Source organism: Oncorhynchus mykiss, chromosome 12 (genome assembly GCF_057628025.1).
Source record: "Oncorhynchus mykiss isolate SJ-2025 chromosome 12, ASM5762802v1, whole genome shotgun sequence".
Classification (NCBI taxonomy): Eukaryota; Metazoa; Chordata; class Actinopteri; order Salmoniformes; family Salmonidae; genus Oncorhynchus; species Oncorhynchus mykiss.
Genome location: NC_143033.1, coordinates 21,475,185 through 21,499,700, shown reverse-complemented (window position 1 = coordinate 21,499,700; position 24,516 = coordinate 21,475,185). Strand labels below are relative to the sequence as shown.

The window sequence follows — 24,516 nt, the reverse complement described above, 5'->3', positions numbered from 1 at the left end:
GTGAAATGCTTACTTACAGGCTCTAACCAATAGTGCCGAGAGAAAAAAAAGTGTGTGTAGGTAAGTAAAGAAATAAAACAGTGAAAAGGCATTTGAAAATAAGAGTAGCAAGGCTACAGTATATCACAAAAGTAAGTACACCCCTCACATTTTTATAAATATGAGTATATATTTTCATGTGACAACACTGAAGAAATGACACTTTGCTACAATGTAAAGTAGTGAGTGTACCGCTTGTATAACAGTGTAAATTTGCTGTCCCCTCAAAATAACTCAACACACAGCCATTAATGTCTAAACCGCTGGCAACAAAAGTGAGTACACCCCTAGGTGAAAATGTCCAAATTAGGCCCAATTAGCCATTTCCCTCCCCGGTGTCATGTGACTCGTTAGTGTTACAAGGTCTCAGGTGTGAATGTGGAGCAAGTGGGAAATAACCACTCCAAGGCTCAGAGCGAGTGACATTTGAAATGCGATTAGCACGCGCTAACTAGCTAGCCATTTCACTTCGGTTACACCAGCCTCATCTCGGGAGTTGATAGGCTTGAAGTCATAAACAGCGCAATGCTTGACGTACAACGAAGAGTTGCTGACAAAACGCAAAGAAAGTGCTGTTTGATTGTTTCCGGCTGCTTCTGCCTACCACCGCTCAGTTAGATACTTAGATACTTGTATGCTCAGTCAGATTATACGCAACGCAGGACACGCTAGATAATATCAAGTAATATCATCAACCATGTGTAGTTAACTAGTGATTATGATTGTTTTTATAAGATATGTTTAATGCTAGCTCGCAACTTACCTTGGCTCTACTGCATTCGTGTAACAGGCAGTCAGTCTCCTTGTGGAGTGCAACGAGAGAGAGGCAGATCGTTATAGTGTTGGACTAGTTAACTGTAAGGTTGGTTGCAAGATTGGATCCCCGGAGCTGACAAGGTGAAAATCTGTAGTTCTGCCCCTGAACGAGGCAGTTAACCCACTGTTCCTAGGCCGTCATTGAAAATAAGAATGTGTTCTTAACTGACTTGCCTAGTTAAATAAAGATTAAATAAAGGTGTAAAAAAAAAAAAACACCCCAAAATACCGATTTCCGATTGTTATGAAAACTTGAAATAGGCCCTAATTAATCGGCCATTCCGATTAATCGGTCAACCTCTAGTACAGGTACAGTGATTGGTAAGCTGCTCAGACGGCTGATACTTAAAGTTAGAGAGGGAGATATGACTCCAGCTTCAGAGATTTTTGCAATTCGTTCCAGTCATTGGCAGTAGAGAACTGGATGGAAAGGCGGCCAAAGTGTTGGCTTTAGGGATGACCAGTGAGCTGAGATAAGGCGGGGCTTTACCTAGCAAAGACTTATAAATGACCTGGAACCAGTGGGTTTGGCGACTGATATGTAGTGAGGGCCAGCCAACGAGAGCATACAGGTCGCAGTAGTGGGTAGTATATGGGGCTTTGGTGACAAAACAGATGGCACTGTGATAGACTACATCCAGTTTGCTGAGTAGTGTTGGGGGCTATTTTGTAAATGACATTGCCAAAGTCAAGGATCGGTAGGAAAATCAGATTTACGAGGGTATGTTTGGTGGCATGAGTAAAGGAGGCTTTGTTGCGAAATAGGAAGCCGATTCTAGATTTGATTTTGGATTGGAGATGCTTAATATGAGTCTGGAAGGAGAGTTTACAGTCTAACCAGACACCTAGGTATTTGTAGTTGTCCACATATTCTAGGTCAGAACCGCCCAGAGTAGTGATGCTAGTCAGGAGGCGGGTGCGGGCAGCAATCGGTTGAAGAGCATGCACTTAGTTTTACTAGCATTTAAAAGCAGTTGGAGGCCACGGAAGGAGTGTTGTATGGCATTGAAGCTCGTTTGGAGGCTTATTAACACAGTGTCCAAAGAAGGGCCAGAAGTATACAGAATGGTGTCGTATGCGTAGAGGTGGATCAGAGAATCACCAGCAGCAAGCTCGACATCATTGATATATACAGAGAAAAGAGTCGGCCTGAGGATTGAACCCTGTGACACCCCCATAGAGACTGTCAGAGGTCCGGACAACAGGCCCTCCGATTCGAAACACTGAACTCAATCTGAGAAGTAGTATGTGAACCAGATGAGACAGTCATTTGAGAAACCAAGGCTATTGAGTCTGCCGATAAGAATGCAGTGATGGCAAGGAGAACTAATCAACATTTAAAAATTACAATTTCGGTAGACAGCTTTTCTTTATTTTGTCCTTCCGACATAATTAGAAGAGGAAGTGTCAACTCAAACAGCCTATTAGCTAAGACAGAAATAAGGTATTCTCCTCTCTTCTACTGTAGTTATGCAATTCAACATGTCTATTGTGTTGTTGCTAGTGTAGCACATGGGGATGTGTGAAACTTACTCCTCAGCCTGAAGTGTCGCATGGCACTTCAAGAGAGTGGTCACATGTTCTAGCAAGGCAGAGGTCCGAGTTCGCTCCAGGTATTGGCTGAATCGTGAGGAAGTGGTACTCACTAAGCAAGCAGCGTGATGTCCTTTACACTACCAATATTCGTAAAAACATGAAGTATATATATATTTTTTCCTTTTTTATATTTTCGAGGACCCCCTGCAGTACCTGCATACATTGGCAAAAGGATTGTCTACAACGGAATGTACAGCACCAGTCAAGTTGTCTACGTACCCCTTGGGAGCCACGGACCCCTGATTGAATACCCTGTTCCATATAAAAGATACATGCGTACAACGATGCGTACAATGATGTATAGTAGCTAAGTATGTTCTGTTAAAGACTATCGTTTTTCCAATTCATGCATGTTGTGATTGAATCACATCTTATTTGTAGACTATGACACGATGCGTACCATTTTGTTTGATGTGGTTATCTACTGTTATATGCCCAGGAACGACAACTTAAAAGTGTAATTTCTGATATAAATTAGTAGTATTTTTTCCCCCGAAGATGTATGTATGTCATTTGACTATATTCTTATGTAGTATGTAACATGACTTCTCTGGGTATGCCACATTTATTTATCCTAGGTATTGACAGAAACATGGAGGAAGTCATGAGCAGGCTGCAGACATTGAGTGCAGATCAACTACGGCAGGAGATTATCGGGGCAGGGCTGAAGTGTGGCCCCCTTACCCCCACTACAAGAGCCATCTTTGAGAGGAAGCTGGCCAGAGCCCTCCTGGAGAAGCAAGGGGGGGATGGAGGGGTGACTGATAGAGGTAGCTCCTCCAATACAGAGTCTAATGGACCCACAACAAACAGAGTAGAAACTGACCACAATCTGGAACTCAAGTCATCAGCAGAGGAGGGTAAAGAGAAAAAGGAATTGGATGAACCAGAATATCCCCTTGTTTACTATGGTGTATGTCCTCATTGGGAGGAGTCAGTGGTAGCCGATGGTAAGACCTCTTTTTGTACTAGACAAAGTTAATGTATATGTGGACTGGAAGAAAGCTCTGAGAGCAATGATGACCATGAAAGGGTCCAGGTTTAAGCCCTTTTCAACACGAGAGGAAGCTGAGAAATTCTCAAAATGCATCAACAACAATAGCCCTTCAGCCAGCGCTGAGGAACGCTGTGGAGAAGGGGGACAAGGAAGCCTTCAGCAGGCTGGTCTGGGCCAACCCACGCTACCTCATCGGATCTGGAGACAAGCCCACCATGTATGGTTCATATGACTCAGGCATCTAGCATCTCCCATGAGAGCAGAAAGGTACTTCACATCATCTTACGTGGTCAAATAACTCACCCTCTTCATGTTTGTAGGAAGGGTGCCAATACAGTGTCCTGCATGTGGCGGCCAAAGAGAACCAGTCGGAGATGGTCCAGCTCCTCCTGGACACTCTGGAGAGTCCAGACTTCATGAGACCTATGTATCCTGATGACCAGGAGGCCATGTTACACCAACGCATCCGCTACCTCGTTGACCTGTACCTCAACACACCTGACAAAGCAGTGAGAACCTCTATGAACCGTATTTGTGTTATACACAGGTAGTCGGCACAATACACACATACATTGTAGTCTGGTAATTTGAGTTAAAGTGTGTAAATGTATTAATACGATGTGCTGAATGTGTATGATGTTCCTGCAGAGCAATGAAACTCCTCTTCACTTTGCCTGTAAGTTTGGATGTCCAGATGTGGTCAATGTGCTGTGTTGTCCTGCTACTGACAAACAGTGGCAGAACAAGTACAACCAGAAGCCCTCTCGTGTAAGCTATGAAATACAGAATCACTTTTTTTGCACTTAAACACTTGCTCAGTAAGGTGTATTGTCCCATGAATTTCATGCCAGAAACTGCACACTTTAGAAGACTAAATAGTTACTGCTTTTACAGGTGATATGCGAGAGGAAAAACAAAACCCCTGTCATAGAAAATAAAAAGTTTAGATGGTTGCCAATGCTGGCTAGTGCAAATTCCAACTTGTGAACACATTGCTAACCTTTAACCTTGCTGACACAGAGCGGTGCTATGTTCCCTTGCTGAGGGATACCAACAACAGCTTCCAGCCTGTGATTGGCTTGCCATGGTCTCCAAGCCCATTGGAGGTTGATTTTAATTCGCTGGGATCTGCAGTGGTCGGGAGTCCCATAGAGCCAATCATGACTGTGAAAGCTTTTGTGGGACCACTCAGTCCTTCTACACCATCATTTGAAATCATATTCATTCTCAATAACTTGGAGTATTGGTATTACAATTTACCCCTAATGGTGAAGGTACATAAGGCTGTCAGAATTAGATATGATTTCATTGTTTTAGCACTATCCACAGAGTTTTTAAACTATGGCGCGTGACAATGCCACAATAAATCAGCACAATTAACTTTTTGGTTTGCTGGCGTCTTTCAGCTGATTTTGGGATCATGTATACAGTGCCAATTTTGATACAAAAAAACTTGGCTAACAAGGCTTATTTGGTAAGTGCATGGAAGCCGCCATCTTTATGCACCTCCACTATTCTATGTCTCTAAATGTTACAAGCCAGTAACTGTTTGTCTTCCAGGTGAGTTCCACAGACTATGGAGAGCTCCACCCAGGGATCGAGCAGTGTATTTCCACTGTATTCTCAAATCTGACCCTGTGTGGGGAGGTGAGTGAACAGAATAATAATAACGAAAGTGGGCAAATTACCATGATTAGGATTAAACAAAACAGCATTTGGGTCCCAAAGGGAACAGACATAGTACAGTGGTATATGATCTGAGTGATCCCTATTGTCAGGGAGATTGCACATGACATGGCGCATCCTTGGGCAGAGTACTGAGACTTCCTGGATAGCTTCATTGACCTGTCTACAGAGGAGGGACTGAGGAGGTTGGAGGAGTATCTGGATAGGAAGGACCAGACTGAGCGTCCCCTAGAAGAATATGGGAAGACATAGCAGACTGGTGCTGGATTAAAAACATCAACCTCCTCCAAAGGTAAGAACTTCCATAGCAAACCTTAGAAACATGGATTGTATGTGATAACATCATATTATTAAAGGCTTAAAATTATAGTGGGAAATTCCCCCCCAAATAATCTACAATTCATCATGTGGTTGATGTCATTCCAGAGGAGCAGAGCCATGTCCTGATCAACAACACCCTGAATGACAGAACGTCTCCATCAAAGGAGAAACGTTCCCAGTCTCCTGTGTGTAAACTCCTGCCAGAGTTTGAGAAATCCAGCCTAAAGGATGGCTCTGTCCAAGTGGAGGACCAGGAGGAGGTAAAGAGTGTTGAGGGCCGTCTGGCTCCCTCTGTACCCAGGAAAGAGGGCCTGGACCTGGGGGATGACAGTTTCTGGAGGACCTGGGAGGGGAGTCAGGTGAAGAGGCAGGTGGAGTAGCTCTCCAACCCCAGCTCAGAGGATTATCTGACAGCAGACGAGGGCTCAGACTCTGAGTGCCCAGATAGTCCCCGAGACAGGAGAAGAGAAAGTAGAGGCTCAGGATCCTCTAGCGCATCTTACAAATCCATGAAGGGAGACGCTTCGAAAGAAACAATTCTGACAACCGACACCCCTACAAAACGAAGACAGGAACTGTTCATGGACGGGTAAGTCTATATTTACTGTAACAGTAAATTATATCAGTCAACCTGTCAAAACGATCTGCTGCATTTGTTTTGGTAACCCAAGGACGTGTTAACCAATGTTCTTAGAATTTTTCTTGCAGGGAATCTCCCACCAAGTTAGACAGTGAGGTCCTGTCTGCAATGAATAACATGGAGATTGACCCTGAGAGAAACCCCTGCATTACTAAGTGGAGGAACACCATTATGGCCTATCCCTCTTCACAGTGGCTAAGGTGAGTTAGATACCTACTCCGTTTCTTTATGCTGTGTCAACAGACTTATACCTGTATTGTCTTCGATGCTCTAGGTGGTTCATTCTGCTGATGTTGACACCAAACTGTTCTCCCAGCAGGCTCAGCTTCTGCAGCCCAGGCCCGCACACTCCTGCTCAGAGCTGTTGCACCCAGACCATCCTCTGCAGGACCCTCTTCCACTCCCCAAACTGGCACAGGGAAACCACAAGAAAACAGGATGTCACGTCCCAGGATCTGAAGGTGGTGTTGCACATACAAAAGGGAAAGTTGGCCAACATCCTGCACCACCACAGCAGGTCCATAGTCTAACAACTGACTTTATAACCCAGGCAGTCCTTATTTTACCCGTGTGCTGATTTCCATTTGTACAACTCTTTCGGCTGTTCTATGCAAGGCACTGCTCCACTTAACACTATTACCTTATCAGGTAGCTATTCAACAGCACTAATGCTGCCTGCCTACATGCATGTCCTCAATGCAAGCATTCTCTTCTGGCGGATAGCATAGCTACAGATTACACATTCAACTTGAAGTTACCTAATGGTGTACACTTTTCCCAGTGCCTATGTAATGTGTGTGTATACAAGATGCTTTATACATTAAATGTTCAAATAATGCTTTTGTATTGTTAATCACTGTTACCTTATTCCAGAGATACATTTGGAGAGTTTTAAATTGTTTTAATTTACACCTATACACAAGAAGAATGATTATGGCTGTATTCAGATAACCGTTTATTCATAAAATGTAATAAGCATGATCAAATAAATCAATTTATAATGAAAATATACTGTAAAGTACATTATTTCAAATGTTTTTCCATACAAAACTCTAGTCAAAAGAAAGTTTTGCCCACGTTGGGAATCAATCTTGTAAAGGAGAAATGTTTGCTTCAAATGATGTGGCAGCAGAAGGCCAGGTTACATGGGGTCAGCCAATAGTGGTGGAGTGTCAGGTACGGGTGAGTTTTTCAGGAGGCATAAAGCCCGAGTCACCCATCCTCAGTCCCACCCTGCCACTCGGTTCTCATTGTGATCCAGGTGATGCTGCCGTTATTCAGGCCCAGCCGCAGCCAACCTTCTGGGGGAAACTGCAGAGCCTTGGATCAACCAAGAGAAACCGTTCCATATTGTAAGACCATTTGCCCTCACAATCAATGCCTAAAGAAATGTCCCTATTAAAAACATTACCATAGGAAACCAGGACCTTGGACTAGATTATTAGAGACTGCTGAGCATCAACTAGTAGATTATACAGAGCATATCTTCTTTGTTTTTCACACCTTTACAGTAATCAATGAATTTCTTGAATGTTCACCTCACTGAGGACAATCACTCACTATGCATTAGCTGAGCTATGCTCTGCTTGTGAAAGGAAATGCAACTCCATTCCTAGGGTGTTGTTGATTGACGTGAGGCACTGACCTGCACACAAAGTAGTGAATAACATTTGTGTGGCAGACAAGGATCTTACATCTGTCCTCTGCTTGCTGTCTGCACGGCTACCTCGATCCGAGCTCCATCTTCATGATACTGCAAAAACCAAAGAACCAGTACAGGGTGTAAGGGAAAGTTATGACAGATATCCAATTTTGCACAGTGCTTAAAACAGATTGCTTTGAATCTCAAGAGCTAAATAGATTGTATCTCACAAGAAAAAGGTGAAGTGGGTAATTGCATCTATCTCCGGGATTAAGCACAGCCATCACTCAACACAGTCAGGTTTCCAGGTGGCACAGGCTCAATAGGAGCATTCTCTCTAAGCAGGTCACAGCTCACTTTATCCAACTTTAATGCAGAGAGAGAAACAGACAATTTCAATGGTTAGGACACTTCAGACTGTAGGCTTAGAATTGCTTTTGAGTTTGAGGTTAGAATGAGTGGTGTCCTGTTGTCTCTGACCAGGGAGATAGTTGCTGATGTTGCTGGTCTCTGTGGCACAGGTCACGGTGGAGTGGACCATGACATCATACTTCAACGCCAATCGCTGACCAGTGTGCTCAAATAATGTGTACAAGAATAATGTTTGAATTAAAATAGAGTTTAATGTTGAGATTCAGTAAAAAAAGTTTGTGTTGTTAGCATCAGCTAGCCAGCCAACCCACCTGCCTTGTTGCTGCTGGTAGGCTAAAGTAGCATACGTGCTAGTTAGGTAGAAAATAACAAAACCGCAGTGATTTATCATCACTGTTTGTTTGACGTGTGATATCTGACCTGTGATATCTTGTCTGTATTTTGTTTAGTTAGCTAGTCCCTACCATTACGAAGTATCAACTCAACCTGAGATGATTGAAGTTGGTTCATGATGATGAGTAGCTAACTTGCGTCGTCATCGAGCATCAAACGGAATAAACCATGGCCACGGTTCTGTTGGCTGGGATTGGAGAGCACACTTAACTGTCAATCATTCACAGAGAGTTATTGGAGTGCAATAGAGATTGCATCATCTGTGGATCTGTTGGTGCGGTATGGAAATTGGAGTGGTTCTAGGGTTTTTGGGATAATGGTGTTGATGTGAGCCATGGCCAGCCTTTTAAAGCATTTCATGGCTACAGACGTGAATGCTACGGGTCAGTAGTCGTTTAGGCAGGATACCTTAGTGTTCTTGGCCACAGGGACTATGGTGGTCTGCTTGAAACATGTTGATCTCACTGATGCGCTTGTCATCCAGCAGGAAAACAGACTCCTTCTCCTTGACAAATCAACAGTTTGACACATTCTCAAACTGCACATATACTACTAGTCTGTTTTCACTAGTATATTTCATGTTCAAAAGGACTTTGTTTTCCTGCTGGATGACAAGCGTATCAGTGAGATCAACATGGTGTCAGGATGCACCAAGAAGAAGACCCCAAGCTTTTAGTGACCCTTTCAGTTCAACACCATTTGATTCCATACTAACACGGCAGTAATTCTCATTCCCATGATTTCTTTCTGTTTGTAGGTGTCTGGCTTGCAGGATTGCTGGTCTCTGGAGAGATGTATCTATGGAGCAGGGACAAAGACTCCTTGAAGACCGTGGCAGCAATCCCAGAGTTGGAGCTAAGTGTCACTTTCTTGAAGATCCAATGGCAGGATGGCCAGTGTCAGGTGAGAATACTGGGAAAGACTTCTCAGGGTCAAAGGGTCAATACTTCCTCTCAAGCATTTATACTCCTATATACGTTTATTTTCATAATACAATCAAAGAACTGTGTTCTCACATTTTTCATCTGGAACATATTTGATTGTGATGTCTGTTTTTCCTGCAGTCCTGTGGGCTACAATGTACGCTGGGTCACCAAGACACCCCATGTCCTGCCTCACCCCACCCTGTCGCCCAGTGAAGTCCAGGGGGGTACTGGTCCCAGCCTTCTCCCACGAGGGCCTGCTGTTAGCCAAAGTCCTGAACTGCCTCCCTTACACCTCCCCATGGTAAGAACATCTCAACACACACACACATACTTACCTTACTATACTTGTGATTACTTTTTGGGGACCAGAAATTGATTCCCATTCAAAGTCCTATTTTCCCTAACCCCTAAACCTATCCCTTACCCTAACATTAACCCCTAATTCTAACCCTAACCCCTGAGCCTAAAATAGCCTTTTTACAAGTGAGGACCAGTAAAATGTCCTCACTTCACTGAATCTTAGTTGGTTTGCTATTCTTCTGATGACTTGGTACTCACAAGTTTTTTAAAAGGTGTACACACACACAATACAGGCCAGTGTGTTTATTGCTGTCTGTGTGTCCACTCCCTCCAGCCCCAGGTGTTGGGTGCCTGGTGCCCCTGTGCCAGGAGGGTGTCGCCAGGCAGCAGCTGTCAGAAGTGTGGACGGTGGTCTATGCCCAGGACATGCTGCTGCAGGGGGGCTGATGCCTGAGGCCACTTGGCTGGCTTATCGACTGGGTGACTGGAAACTGCAGCCTCCCTGGGCCTGGCCTACACTACCTACTCCACAGATCACTGCGACTTCATCGCGTGTGCGTTTGTTCATACATGTAAGAGCTGCTAGCTCATCAGTTCACCACTGAGACATGTATATGGATTGTGGATTGTGATGAATAGGTTAATGAGATTTTGTTAGTTTCTGATGGCTGTTTGTTGCCACTAAAGTCTCAGGTGGAGGGAACTACATCTCCCAGCAGCCCTTTGAGCATCTTTCATGGTCAGCTGCAGTCTATACTGGGCAGGAAGGCCGGGTCAGAGGAGACCCATGGAGATGAGGATAACTACGAAAGCTTCACAGGTGTCTTGTGCCTGACGGTGGGTCTCATCTCCTCCATTCTACACTTTTCTTTTTGTCATCAGATCCTGAATGCGTCAGTCATGGCTGGGGTAGATATGTTATCTCAGCCCCTGGGTGCTCTGCTGAACTCAGCCAAAGACCTGTCCTCCTGCCTTCCTGCTCTCGTGCCTATGGGCCTGTACCTGCCTGCCCCTCCTCTCTGCTGCCCCCAACCTGCACACAACACACAGGTACTAAAGAGTATATCCACACCCAACTGGGGCGGGACTGAATCAATTGTCCACCACCATTCCCAACCTGAAATATAGAAATATCTAAAAACTGGAATTAAACCTGTAGGTGTCAATGCATACACTGGAAGGTCTTGTACAGTTGAAGTCGGAAGTTTCCATGCACTTAGGTTGGAGTCATTAAAACTTGTTTTTTCAACCACTCCACAAATTTCTTGCTAGCTAGCAACTTACCTTGGCTTCTTGCTGCCCTCGTGTAACAGGTAGTCAGCCTGCCATGCAGGCTCCTCGTGGAGTGCAATGTAAGGCAGGTGGTTAGAGCGTTGAACTAGTAACCGGAAGGTTGCAAAAAGGAATCCCTGAGCTGACAAGGTAAAAATCTGTCGTTCTGCCCCTGAACAAGGCAGTTAACAAACTATAGTTTTGGCAAGTCGGTTAGGACATCTACTTTTTGCATGACACAAGTCATTTTTCCAACAATTGTTTACAGACAGATTATTTCACTGTATCACAATTCCAGTGGGTCAGAAGTGTACATACACTTAATTGACTGTGCCTTTAAACAGCTTGGAAAATTCCATAAAATTATGTAATGGCTTTAGAAACTTATGATAGGCTAATTGGCATAATTTGAGTCAATTGGAGGTGTGCCTGTGGATGTATTTCAAGGCCCACCTTCAAACTCACTGCCTCTTTGCTTGACATTGTGGGAAAATCAAAAGAAATCAGCCAAGACCTCAGAAAAAATATTGTAGAATTCCACAAGTCTGGTTCATCCTTGGGAGCAATTTCCAAACATCTGAAGGTACCATGTTCATCTGTACAAACAATAGTACACAAGTATAAACACCATGGGACCACGCAGCCGTCCTACCGCTCAAGAAGGAGACACGTTCTGTCTCCTAGAGATGAACGTACTGTGGTGCAAAAAGTGCAAATCAATCCCAGAACAGCAAAGGATCTTGTGAAGATGCTGGAGGAAACAGGTAAAAACGAGTCCTATATCGACATAACCTGAAAGGCCACTCGGCAAGGAAGAAGCCACTGCTCAAAAACTGCCATAAAAATGCCAGAATACGGTTTGCAACTGCACATGGGACAAAGATCGTACTTTTTGGAGAAATGTCCTCTGGTCTGATGAAACAAAAATAGAACTGTTTGGCCATAATGACCATAGTTATGTTTGGAGTAAAAAGGGGGAGGCTTGCAAGCCGAAGAACACCATCCCAACCGTGAAGCACGGAGGTGGCAACATCATGTTGTGGGGGTGCTTTGCTGCAGGAGGGACTGGTGCACTTCACAAAATAGATGGCATCATGAGGGAGGAAAATTATGTGATAACTGGAAGCAACATCTCAAGACATCAGTCAGGAAGTTAAAGCTTGGTCGCAAATGGGTCTTCCAGATGGACAATGACCCCAAGCATACTTTCAAAGTTGTGGCAAAATGGCTTAAGGAAAACAAAGTCAAGGTATTGGAGTGGCCTTCACAAAGCCCTGACCTCAATCCCATTTAAAATGTGTGGGCAGAACTGAAAAAGTGTGTGCGAGCAAGGAGGCCTTGCTCTGTCAGGAGGAATGGGACAAAATTCACCCAACTTATTGTGGGAGGCTTGTGGAAGGCTACCCAAAACGTTTGACGCAAGTTAAATAATTTAAAGGCAATGCTACCAAATACTAATTGAGTGTATGTAAACTTCTAACCCACTGGGAATGTGATGAAAGAAATAAAAGCTGAAATAAATAATTCTCTCTGTCACGTGCTTTAGGTCAGGGCGTGACTCGGGGCTGTTCTAGTCGTTATATTTCTATGTGGGTGTTTTAGTATGGTTCTCAATTAGAGGCAGGTGATTTTCGTTGTCTCTAATTGGGGATCATACTTAAGTTGCCCCCTCCTGCATTGTGGGAGATTGTTTTCAGTTAGTGTCTAAGTGCGCGCTGTACTGGATGTTTGTTTATTCTTTGTTGGTTTTGTGAAGTTTCACTTTGTAATAAAGTATGTGGAACTCTACGCGCCTTGGTCCGCTCCTTTCGACGAAAGTGACACTTTCTACTATTGTTCTGACATTTCACATTCTTAAAATAAAGTGGTGATCCTAACTGACCTAAGACAGGGAATTTTTACTAGGATTAAATGTCAGGAGTTGTGAAAAACTGAGTTTAAACGTATTTGGCTAAGTTGTATGTAAACTTCCGACTTCAACTGTATGTACAGTATGTACCTGCTCAAAGCTATAGAGAAAACAATGATATCTCTATATTATATCTCTATACTTAGGACCCGTCAGGGGTGTTAGGACAGCTGTTGAAGGGGACATACCGTGTCAGGGGTCCTCCAGAAGGTGATGCTGCTCCTGAGATCTGCCAACTGGTACATCAGCCCCCTGTGACATTCTCGACATCTCCTGCACAAGGTATTTAGTCTCTTCTCGTACACAAGGTAGTGTACCCTGCTATCTATGTCCTTACACCCTCCCCCTCCTATCTGCTTTAGAATACATAGTTACCTTCATAAAATGGGGGAAACCCCTCAATTTTCTTGAGTGAAATTAGACTATTTGGAGTATTATGTTGAATCTTGTGGTGACTAACTTGGTTGTCGGTCTTTAGATCAGTCAGAAGGACTCCCAGCAGCAGCCGTGTGTGGCCAAGGCCTTTCTAGAGGCTTTGATAAAGTTTATGACCCGCAGTGGATTCTTCAGACTGGACCCAATGGGAACGGAACTCTGGACTCGGTCACTATACAAACTATTAGTAAGAGCCTTTCTATGTTTGTCACACCATTGGACTACATTCATCCATTGAAGCATAGCCTAATTGGAGATACTTTTATTCCTCCAGTCTGCTGCAGGGAGCTGTGTGGCCTGTGCTGGATGTTGCATGTTAGGGACCGGTTCTCAATGTCTTGCAGGAAGTATCAGGCTGCAAGGAACCATGGGAGAGATCCCCAGGCACAACACAATGTTTTTTTTTACTGTGTATATTGTTTCTTGTTTCTTGTTCAGCCTGGAGTGTGTGTTTGTGTTATCCTCTGTCATTTATAGTCAGTTAACAACCTGCTTATGCATATTTCGCCCTGTAGGTCCCAGATGACGGTGAGGTGAAAGCAGCCTATGAGGAGGCTCTCCACTGGGCCTGTCGTTAAATGTGGAAGACGCATTTCAGTTGAATGCTTTCAGTTGTACATATGACTAGGTATCCCCATTTCCCTTTTCCTCCTCAGCTTGATCCCTGAACTACCCCTGGTATTACTGACCAGCAGTCACCTCATTCACATGTATTCACAGACATTCCTATTCAGTTACTTGTGTTTTTCCAGGTCCTACACAGGAGAGGTACAGATTAGTGACATCATGTCTCTTTTCCCAGGCTGTTGTCTTCCTCCAGGTGGCAGAGACGGATGCAGGTCTTCACTGAGGAGGAGGTCAGAGTCCCTCTGAGATGGAAGTACAACTCACTACCGCAGAGACTAAGGCACTGCACTGTCCCAGGTAGCTACTGTCTACTACTATCTCTGCTCTTCACCTTCCTGCCCAGCCTTAAGTAAAGGCTAATATTAATGTTTCTTACTGATTTTCATTCTCTTTCTCTCTTCTAGCCTCAGGATAGAATGGCGGGGAGATGATTCAGGAGCGGCTCTGACAGAGGAAGAAGGACCTGAGGCACCTGGCCCACCTGGAGCTCTACCTGTGGGAGAGGGAGGAGGAGAGGGGGGTAGGAGGGCAGGGGGCTGTAGCGCTGCTAGAGAGGTGGGGACCAGACTGAGTAACCGCACCCTGACGGACTGTGGGCTCCCCCTGCTGTACAGCGATGGAGACACAGCCGAAAACACGGCTGAGAATTGAGGCTCTCTCTCCTAACCTGCACAGCAGGCCTCATAACAGGTAGAGAGGCTTAGACATTAGCTTTACCTTGATCTAATTAAAATCTTCCAGAAATATTTCTCAGCTAATCCTCAGAATTTACAGTGTCAACCCTTTTAGTTTTCAGCAGAAGCAAGAGTGTAATGTTGCAAGACCGAGCAGACAAGTAAGACAAGTAAGACCGAGCAAACAAGTAAGATGAGTAAGACCGAGCAAACAAGTAAGACAAGTAAGACCGAGCAGACAAGTAAGACAAGTAAGACCAAGCAAACAAGTAAGACAAGTAAGACAGAGCAAACAAGTAAGACAAGTAAGACCGAGCAAACAAGTAAGACCGAGCAAACAAGTAAGACAAGTAAGACCGAGCAAACAAGTAAGACAAGTAAGACCGAGAAGACAAGTAAGACAAGTAAGACCGAGCAGACAAGTAAGACAAGTAAGACCGAGCAAACAAGTAAGACCGAGCAAACAAGTAAGACAAGTAAGACAGAGCAGACAAGTAAGACAAGTAAGACCGAGCAGACAAGTAAGACCGAGCAAACAAGTAAGACAAGTAAGACCGAGCAAACAAGTAAGACCGAGCAGACAAGTAAGACAAGTAAGACCGAGCAAACAAGTAAGACCGAACAGACAAGTAAGACAAGTAAGACCGAGCAGACAAGTAAGACCGAGCAAACAAGTAAGACAAGTTAGACCGAGCAGACAAGTAAGACAAGTAAGACCGAGCAGACAAGTAAGACCGAGCAAACAAGTAAGACCGAGCAAACAAGTAAGACAAGTAAGACAGAGCAGACAAGTAAGACAAGTAAGACCGAGCAGACAAGTAAGACCGAGCAAACAAGTAAGACAAGTAAGGCCGAGCAAACAAGTAAGACCGAGCAAACAAGTAAGACAAGTAAGACAGAGCAGACAAGTAAGACCGAGCAGACAAGTAAGACCGAGCAAACAAGTAAGACAAGTAAGACCGAGCAAACAAGTAAGACCGAGCAGACAAGTAAGACAAGTAAGACCGAGCAAACAAGTAAGCCTGAGCAGACAAGTAAGACAAGTAAGACCGAGCAGACAAGTAAGACAAGTAAGACCGAGCAGACAAGTAATGGTGGGTGAGAGCATCCAGGAGGAGGTCCAGAGGTCCAGCCCAGGACCCTGCTGTGGGGGAGGACAGCCCCTCCCTGACCCTCCTGTGGTAGTGACCTGGGAGTTTGAGCTGAAGGATAAGGATTACCTGCGTTTCCTGGAGCTCTTCCTCAGCTAAGTGGCGGGGAAGGATGGCCCTGACCCAGACTGATTGTGACCCTCCCTGCTGAAGGGCTTCTGTAGCCACTCCCTCACCTTCGATGTTCTCACCACCCTTTGCCGCCGCCAGAGAGACGGATGCCACGTCCCCATGTTCAGTGATGGACACTGCTACAAGCCTGTCTGTCTTCGTTACCATCCCTGAACCACCCTCTTGGTTTCTCCACCACGAGCCCACCAACTCCCAGACCCAGCATGTCTGCCAGAGCCCTGCCCTTCCCTGGGCTCAGGATGCAGTCCAGCCCAGCTCCAAAACCCACACCTCAGAGGCCTCCTCACCTCACCAGGTGATCTCTGACAATAAGGCCATTCCTGTATGGTTCTAGTCACTAAGTGTGCCTGTCATGTTTCTTCCCCAGGCATTACCACTAGCAGATTTGCAGTGCTCAGAGAGAGAAGATGACATCAGCTCACAGTGAGTTCTGTGTGTTGGAAACCCAAACAAAATGTCACTGATTTATTATTTATGAACATACTCATGTTCTCATTTAGTTTTTGACACCAGAGCCAAAAGCAATCATGGCTGGTTGGCTGAGGTGAGTTGGTAGGCTAGTGTTACTATGGTGACAGAAGCTACGGTATGGTATGACAGACACGGTGGATTCTAGCCAAGGCAGCCAGTTACTAGAGGGGTTGGTTTCTGTGCTTGCTTTTTGGAATAGTACGTTTACACAATGTTTTTGTTTACATGAATGTTTCTGTGCGTTTTAGGGGAGGAGGAGGTAGATAATATGCTGTCTCATGGCTCCCTGAGAAGACAGATATAACTGTAGAAGGGACAAGAGATATGTAAGCGAGTGTAAACAGAAACAAGCTGTATATTGCTTTGTATTCCTTTTGATCCATATTATAACATTGCAGGAATACTTTGGTTCACTTACCTTAAAAATGGCATTTGAAACATTCCCTTGGTCTGTTTTCTCCTCTTTAGACCTCCCAGTGAGGGTCCAGGATCTTACTCCCCTTCCCAGACCAGCTTCCAACCCCTCCCCATGGCATGGCCTCAGGCTGGGGCTCAGACAGCAGACTCTGCCCCTAATGGAGGACTGCCCCAGAGGAGCACCAATACTACCTGCCCAGACAGACCGTCAGACAGCTGCTGCAGGACGTGCTATTTATACTGGTGCAGATAAGTATGAACATCAGACGAGGCAGAGGAAAAGGAAATAGTGAATGTATGTAGCTATTCAAGCACTATTTAATGTTTGATTTGTGTTTCTCTCTTCAGTTGCAGTAGATCAACTTCATGTGTCTGATGCAGGTGGTTGGATCTTTGTTTGTCAACCTCCCACAGAACAACAAACCCCTGCTCCCTACAGCTCAGGACTGAAACTGCTTCAGCTGCACCCTCCCCTGCTGTCCCCCCGGCGGCATGGAAACACGACCCCTGTACATGAGGCCTGGGGACCCTCGTCTGAGAAATCCAGCACTACTGTGCCCCCCCCACCTGAACCCCAGAGGAGGAGGAGGGGGGCAGAGAGAGAGTCCACCGCTCCACCATCACACCTCAATCTGACACAGTATGTCCACCAGGAGCACACAACTCCAGAGGCCAGGGTGGAGAGGGGCGGAGAGACCAGGGTCCAGAGGGGCGGAGCTCCCCCCTACCCATACAGACCTCCCACTGTCCACGGCCTCACTCTCCTCCGCTAAACATCAATAAGAAAAACAAGGAAGAGAAAGACAAGATCTTGCAAGTTTAAACATTTAACTTTACTGGTGCATGTGACAATAAAACTTTAATTGAACGGACTATCTCATGGGACAAGAGATGTGCAGGGGTCACAAGGGAAGGATCACAACAAAGGAAACTCATTGATGTGCCTTTATGCTGTTATATTACTTGAAAGTGGCTCAACTGTTCATGGGAGCATGTGGAAGGAAGTCAGTACTGTGTGTGTCATGACTTCTCTTGGTACTAGAGAATCAGCATCATCGTATTATCAGTACTTGGTGCTTTCAAGACAACTCGGAACCTCTGAGTTAAAATGTGCATACGTTTTTTTTGCATAGAGATTCCTATTGGTTGATTCTGATGATGCATTCAAAGTCTAGTTCAGAGCTCATCTTTCCACAATGAGTCAAGTGGAATTTCTGAGTTCTGCGTTGTCTCTAGCATCAGCATTATGCCACATCTTTGTAGTGTAAGGTTAAGTGTGCCTTGAATTCTAAATAAATCACAGACAGTGTCACCTGCAAAGCACCGCCACACCATGCTTTATAATGGGAAATAAACATGTGGAGATCATCCGTTCACCCACACTTTTTTTATTTTACTAGGCAAGTCAGTTAAGAACACATTCTTATTTTCAATGACGGCCTAGGGTTAACTGCCTGTTCAGGGGCAGAACAACAGATTTGTACCTTGTCAGCTCAGGGATTCGAACTTGCAACCTTTCGGTTACTAGTCCAACGCTCTAACCACTAGGCTACCCTGCCGCCCTACTGCGTCTCACAAAGTCATGGCGGTTGGAACCAAAAATCTCAAATTTGGACCCCAGACCGAATAACACATTTCTACCGGTCTAATGTCCATTGCTCGTGTTTCTTGGCCCAAGCAAGTCTCTTCTTATTACTGGTGTCCTTTAGTAGTCGATTTTTTGCAGCAATTTGATCATGAAGGCCCGGTTCACAGTCTCCAGTTGATGTTGTGGAAGTGTCTGTCACTTGAACTCTGTGAAGTATTTATTTGGGCTGCAATTTCTGAGGCTGGTAACTCTAATGAACTTATCCTCTGCAACAGAGGTAATTCTGGGTCTTCCATTCCTGTGGTGGTCCTCATGAGAGACAGTTTCATCATAGCACTTGATGGTTTTTGCGACTGCACTGAAAGAAACTTTCAAAGTTCTTTACATTTTTCGTATTTTTAAAACATTTTATTTCACCTTTTATTTTACCAGGTAGGAATAGTTGAGAACAAGGTCTCATTTACAACTGCGACCTGGCCAAGATAAAGCAAAGCTGTGCGACACGAACAATCATATCAACCTGATATCAACCAATGGTGGAAAAAGTACCAAGTGGTCATACTTGAGTAAAAGTAAAGGTGTCATAATTGAAAATGACTGAAGTGAAAGTTAAGCAAACCGGGCGGCACCATTTTCTTGTTTTTAATTTATTTACGGATAGCCAGGGGCACACTCCAACCCTCAGACATAGTTTACACACAAAGCATGTGTTTGGTGAGTATGCCAGATCAGAGGCAGTAGGGATGACCAGGGATGTTCTCTTGATAAGTGTGAATGACACAATTTTCCTGTCCTGCTAAGTATTCAAAATGTAACGAGTACTTTTGGGTGTCAAGGAAAATGTATGGAGTGAAAAATACATCATTTTCTTTAAGAATGTAGTGAAGTAGAATTATAAAGTTGTAAAAAGTAACCTTACTTAAAGAAACTACGTAAGTAGTACTTTCATGTATTTATACTTAAGTACTTTACGTCACTGATATCAACAACAAATTCACCATACATTTATTTTAAAAGGTGAATACAGCATTTTCATACCAGCCTTTCTCACTTCCCTCCAGGAAAGAAAGCCTGCACTTTTGACCAGGATGCCATCTTTGAGCAGACCCAAAGAATGTCAGGAGAGGAGTCAGGAGAGGAGTCAGGAGAGGAGTCAAGAGAGGAGTCAGGAGAGGAGTCAGGAGAGGAGTCAGGAGAGGAGTCAGGAGAGGAGACAGCAAGTATTACGTTTGTGACAAATAGCTAAGTGCCTTTTAACTGAGTTTTAGGATAGCTCCAAACAGAGAGACAGCTCCATACTAACTGACCAATTACTTTTACATGCTCTGAGTTAAAATGACTGGGTGGGAGGTTCATTCAAATGCACTGGATTTTGTATTTTATGAGGATCCCCTTTAGTTGTTGCTAAGGCAGCAGCTACTCTTCCTGGGGTCTACGCAAAACATAAAACGTGACATAATACAGAACATTAAAAACAAGAACAGCTCAAGGACAGAACTACATACATTTAAGAACCGAGTGTTATTACCAGTATGTGTGATTGGCTAGATTATTATAACTCATGGGACTCTATCACCCACTACCAAGCAGGAAGAAGGAGAGCGGTGGCATCAGTGACTCGGACTCAGAGCTCATCGCCCCCCCCCCCCCCCCCCCAGTGCCCCAACATCTGACTGGTCAGGAGGAGGATGCTAACTTGGTGGCCCACCACTACCACCAGGGTACAGAGAAAGCACAGCAGACGATGATGAGGATATGCGGATGACGAAGATGATGCAAGTCTGTATTTTTCCATTTTGCACACAAGGAAACGACTGAATGTTTTACATAGATTTACTTGAGATTAAAAAACATCTGCTCCTAAACTACTTCTTCAGTACATACATTTATATAAGCAGGCCAAGTATATTCATACTGATGATCTTCATTCGTTTCAGTATGCAACACTGAACATTCTACAGTCATAAAAGCCGCATCATTATTTTAGTGGTGTGTTCTTACTACGTTATACCACCAGAGGGTAGCACAGTCTTTTAATTGTTTACCTTTATTTAACTATGACGTCCATACCTGGGCCAATTGTGCACTGCCCCTTTTTTGAATGTATTTAACTAGGCAAGTCAGTTAAGAACAAATTCTTATTTTCAATGATGGTCTAGGAGCAGTGGGTTTAACTGCCTTGTTCAGTGGCAGAACAACAGATTTTTACCTTGTCTCCCAATCATGGCTGGTTGTGATACAGCCTGGAATCGAACCAGGGTCTGTAGTGATGCCTCTAGCGCTGAGATGCAGTGCCTTAGACCGCTGCGCCACTCGGGAGCAAAGTCTTAACATTGCCTGAGACAAGCTTTATTGTTGCATTTTACACACTGGTCTTGAGTCGACCTAGTGCAATCTAAGTTTACTGGTTCTTCACAATGAATCATGGGAGCAAGAGTTGGCTTTCTCACACCAAGATCCTGATAAAACCATAATAAAAAGCCATCATTATAAAGTATGTAGGCCACCGAAAGGCACCGCCCAAAGACACTTGGCCACGTGGTTTTCTCCTTAAAAAAGCATTCTCTCATCTCCTCCTCCTCCTCTACTCACTCTCTGAGTAGTAAATAGATCTTTGCTGTGTGTGCGATATGGGTGATGTAGCCCATAGTGTTATCACGATAACAGTATCACTATACCAGGAAGCAAAGGAAAATTAACAGTCCTAATGTTGGAAAAAACAGCCTTATATTGTCACCCACAGTCACATTTGTTTCTTTTCCAAGCTATATCACACAATATTGTAGAAAAATAGGTTTTAAAGAATTTAGTCTGCTTCGTGTTTTCTTTATGCCAGGGAAAATCTGTTATCGTGACAACACTAATAGCCTAGAGTTCTCAGGGCAGGTGTGATTTGATGGTGGCCTGTGACAGGTGGCAGAACGACAGATTTTTACCTTGTCTCCCAATCATGGCTGGTTGTGATACAGCCTGGAATCAAACCAGGGTCTGTAGTGATGCCTCTAGAACTGAGATGCAGTGCACAGCCCTCAGGCCAAACCTAGACCTCTCAGTGGGCACTGCTATGGTAGAAAACCAGCCTGTAATTGTACCTTTATTTAACTAGGTAAGTCAGTTAAGAACAAATTCTTAATTTCAATGACAGCCTAGGAACAGTGGGTTAACTGCCTGTTCAGGGGCAGAACGACAGGTTTTTACCTTGTCAGCTTGGGGATTCAATCTTGCAACCTTTCGGTTACTAGTCCAACACTCTAACCACTAGGCTACCTACCGCCCCAGGTAGCCTAACATATCACACAGCCCACTAAAGCTGAAATATCGTGTATGACAGAGTGCCAGGCAGCCCACTCCACCACCAACCACCACCTCACATGTATGACAATCAACTTCTTCTCTCTCAGAATCCGGTGAAAAAGATTCCAGACAATTATGAGATCACTCTGCAGCATGGCTCCAAAACAGTAAGTATTTTCCTACTTTCCTTTCTTTTAAACCCCCTCTATATTTATTACCTGCCAACGGCTGAGCTGGAGCTTTCCCTGAAATGTATTAGCAGAACTCTTCGCCATATTTAGCCTGATTACAGAGCCCTCCCTTGGCCTTTGTGGTCACTGACACACTGGACCATATTTAGCCTGATTACAGAGCCCTCCATTAGCCTTTGTGGTCACTGACACACTGGGCCATATTTAGCCTGATTACAGAGTCATCCATTAGCCTTTGTGGTCACTGACACACTGGACCATATTTAGCCTGATTACAGAGCCCTCCATTAGCCTTTGTGGTCACTGACACACTGGGCCATATTTAGCCTGATTACAGAGCCCTCCATTAGCCTTTGTGGTCACTGACACACTGGGCCATATTTAGCCTGATTACAGAGCCCTCCATTAGCCTTTGCGGTCACTGACCCACTGGGCCATATTTAGCCTGATTACAGAGCCATCCATTAGTCTTTGCGGTCACTGACACACTGGGCCATATTTAGCCTGATTACAGAGTCATCCATTAGCCTTTGTGGTCACTGACACACTGGGCCATATTTAGCCTGATTACAGAGTCATCCGTTAGCCTTTGTGGTCACTGACACACTGGGCCATATTTAGCCTGATTACAGAGTCATCCGTTAGCCTTTGTGGTCACTGACACACTGGGCCATATTTAGCCTGATTACAGAGTCATCCGTTAGCCTTTGTGGTCACTGACACACTGGGCCATATTTAGCCTGATTACAGAGTCATCCATTAGCCTTTGCGGTCACTGACACACTGGGCCATATTTAGCCTGATTACAGAGCCATCCATTAGCCTTTGCGGTCACTGACACACTGGGCCATATTTAGCCTGTTTACAGAGCCATCCATTAGCCTTTGCGGTCACTGACACACTGGGCCATATTTAGCCTGATTACAGAGCCATCCATTAGCCTTTGCGGTCACTGACACACTGGGCCATATTTAGCCTGATTACAGAGCCATCCATTAGCCTTTGCGGTCACTGACACACTGGGACATATTTAGCCTGATTACAGAGTCATCCATTAGCCTTTGCGGTCACTGAAACACTGGGCCATATTTAGCCTGATTACAGAGTCATCCATTAGCCTTTGCGGTCACTGACACATTGGGCCATATTTAGCCTGATTACAGAGCCATCCATTAGCCTTTGCGGTCACTGACACACTGGGCCATATTTAGCCTGATTACAGAGTCATCCATTAGCCTTTGCGGTCACTGACACACTGGGCCATATTTAGCCTGATTACAGAGCCATCCATTAGCCTTTGCGGTCACTGACACACTGGGCCATATTTAGCCTGATTACAGAGCCATCCATTAGCCTTTGCGGTCACTGACACACTGGGCCATATTTAGCCTGATTACAGAGCCATCCATTAGCCTTTGCGGTCACTGACACACTGGGCCATATTTAGCCTGATTACAGAGTCATCCATTAGCCTTTGCGGTCACTGACACACTGGGCCGTATTTAGCCTGATTACAGAGCCCTCCATTAGCCTTTGCGGTCACTGACACACTGGGCCATATTTAGCCTGATTACAAAGTCATCCATTAGCCTTTGCGGTCACTGACACACTGGGCCATATTTAGCCTGATTACAGAGCCATCCATTAGCCTTTATCGGTCACTGACACACTCGGCCATATTTAACCTGATTACAGAGTCATCCATTAGCCTTTGTGATCACTGACACACTGGGCCATATTTAGCCTGATTACAGAGCCATCCATTAGCCTTTGCGGTCACTGACACACTGGGCCATATTTGAGGAGCCGTGCGAAGCCCACTGTTCCTCCCTTCATGGCCTGCAGGGCTCACACTACTGTTAGGGTCTTCTCCTCAATGAGGAACCTTGATTGGTTCACTGTTGACTCTTTCTCTAAAGGAAATCCAGTAAGTGATTCCTGCACTGTTTTCAATTCCCGGTAGATAGGAACCCACTTTATTTAACAATGGTCCCCATCCCCGAGCTTATTGCTTCCCAAACTAAAATGTCTCTGGGCCCTCTACCCCCTGCTGTGTTAATGCGGTTTGATATTGACCTGAATTGCTATCTGCACTTTGGGAGAGTAGTTATGTGCGTGCTGCGTGTTGTATGCGTGTGCAGCTTAGTGGGTAACAGTTCAGCAAACAGATTGGTATAGTGAAGGGGTTGCCTGTGTAGCTAAATACCAATCTTTGGTCTCATTTGAACCCTCCACTCTCCTTTTGTTGATGGAAAGAAGAGACCCAACTATGTCTAGTGCAGCCAAGGCTCAGTGTGTTCCATTCTCCTGCCCAGCCTGATGGGCTTTTCATTGTGTTGAGTCTGGTGGACTGGACAGAGGGAGACCCAGACATCTCCATTTTCTGTCTGTATAATATCAGTTTACATTGTTTGTGAGATTAGTCATATAACTATAATCTGAGTTTTCATTTTCGGAAGTTGCTGTCATTTCATTTAGCGCATCTAATTTGTAAACATTTCAACTGTATTAAATAAGAACTTTTTTCATATCCACAACAAAATGTACAACCATCAAAATAAAGTTATTTATTCTCTTGTGCTGTAAGAGTCGAGATGATGTGTTAAATCCCAGATGAAGCTTTAGCG

The 24,516-nt window shown here is 44.6% G+C and overlaps 1 protein-coding gene across 1 annotated transcript; it reads left to right on the top strand.

Annotated features, from left to right (window-relative positions):
- The first annotated feature begins 2,590 nt into the window (after positions 1-2,590).
- LOC110537159 (ankyrin repeat and LEM domain-containing protein 2) lies at positions 2,591-6,739 on the top strand. Its single transcript, XM_090191977.1, is given in 14 exon segments — positions 2,591-2,762; positions 3,030-3,421; positions 3,423-3,565; positions 3,567-3,665; positions 3,709-3,715; positions 3,769-3,957; positions 4,097-4,216; positions 4,343-4,415; positions 4,469-4,655; positions 5,010-5,095; positions 5,211-5,426; positions 5,561-6,044; positions 6,164-6,295; positions 6,412-6,739. Coding segments are annotated over 13 exon segments (2,328 nt in total). The 5' UTR covers positions 2,591-2,762; positions 3,030-3,043; the 3' UTR covers positions 6,626-6,739.
- Positions 6,740-24,516: the final 17,777 nt, after the last annotated feature.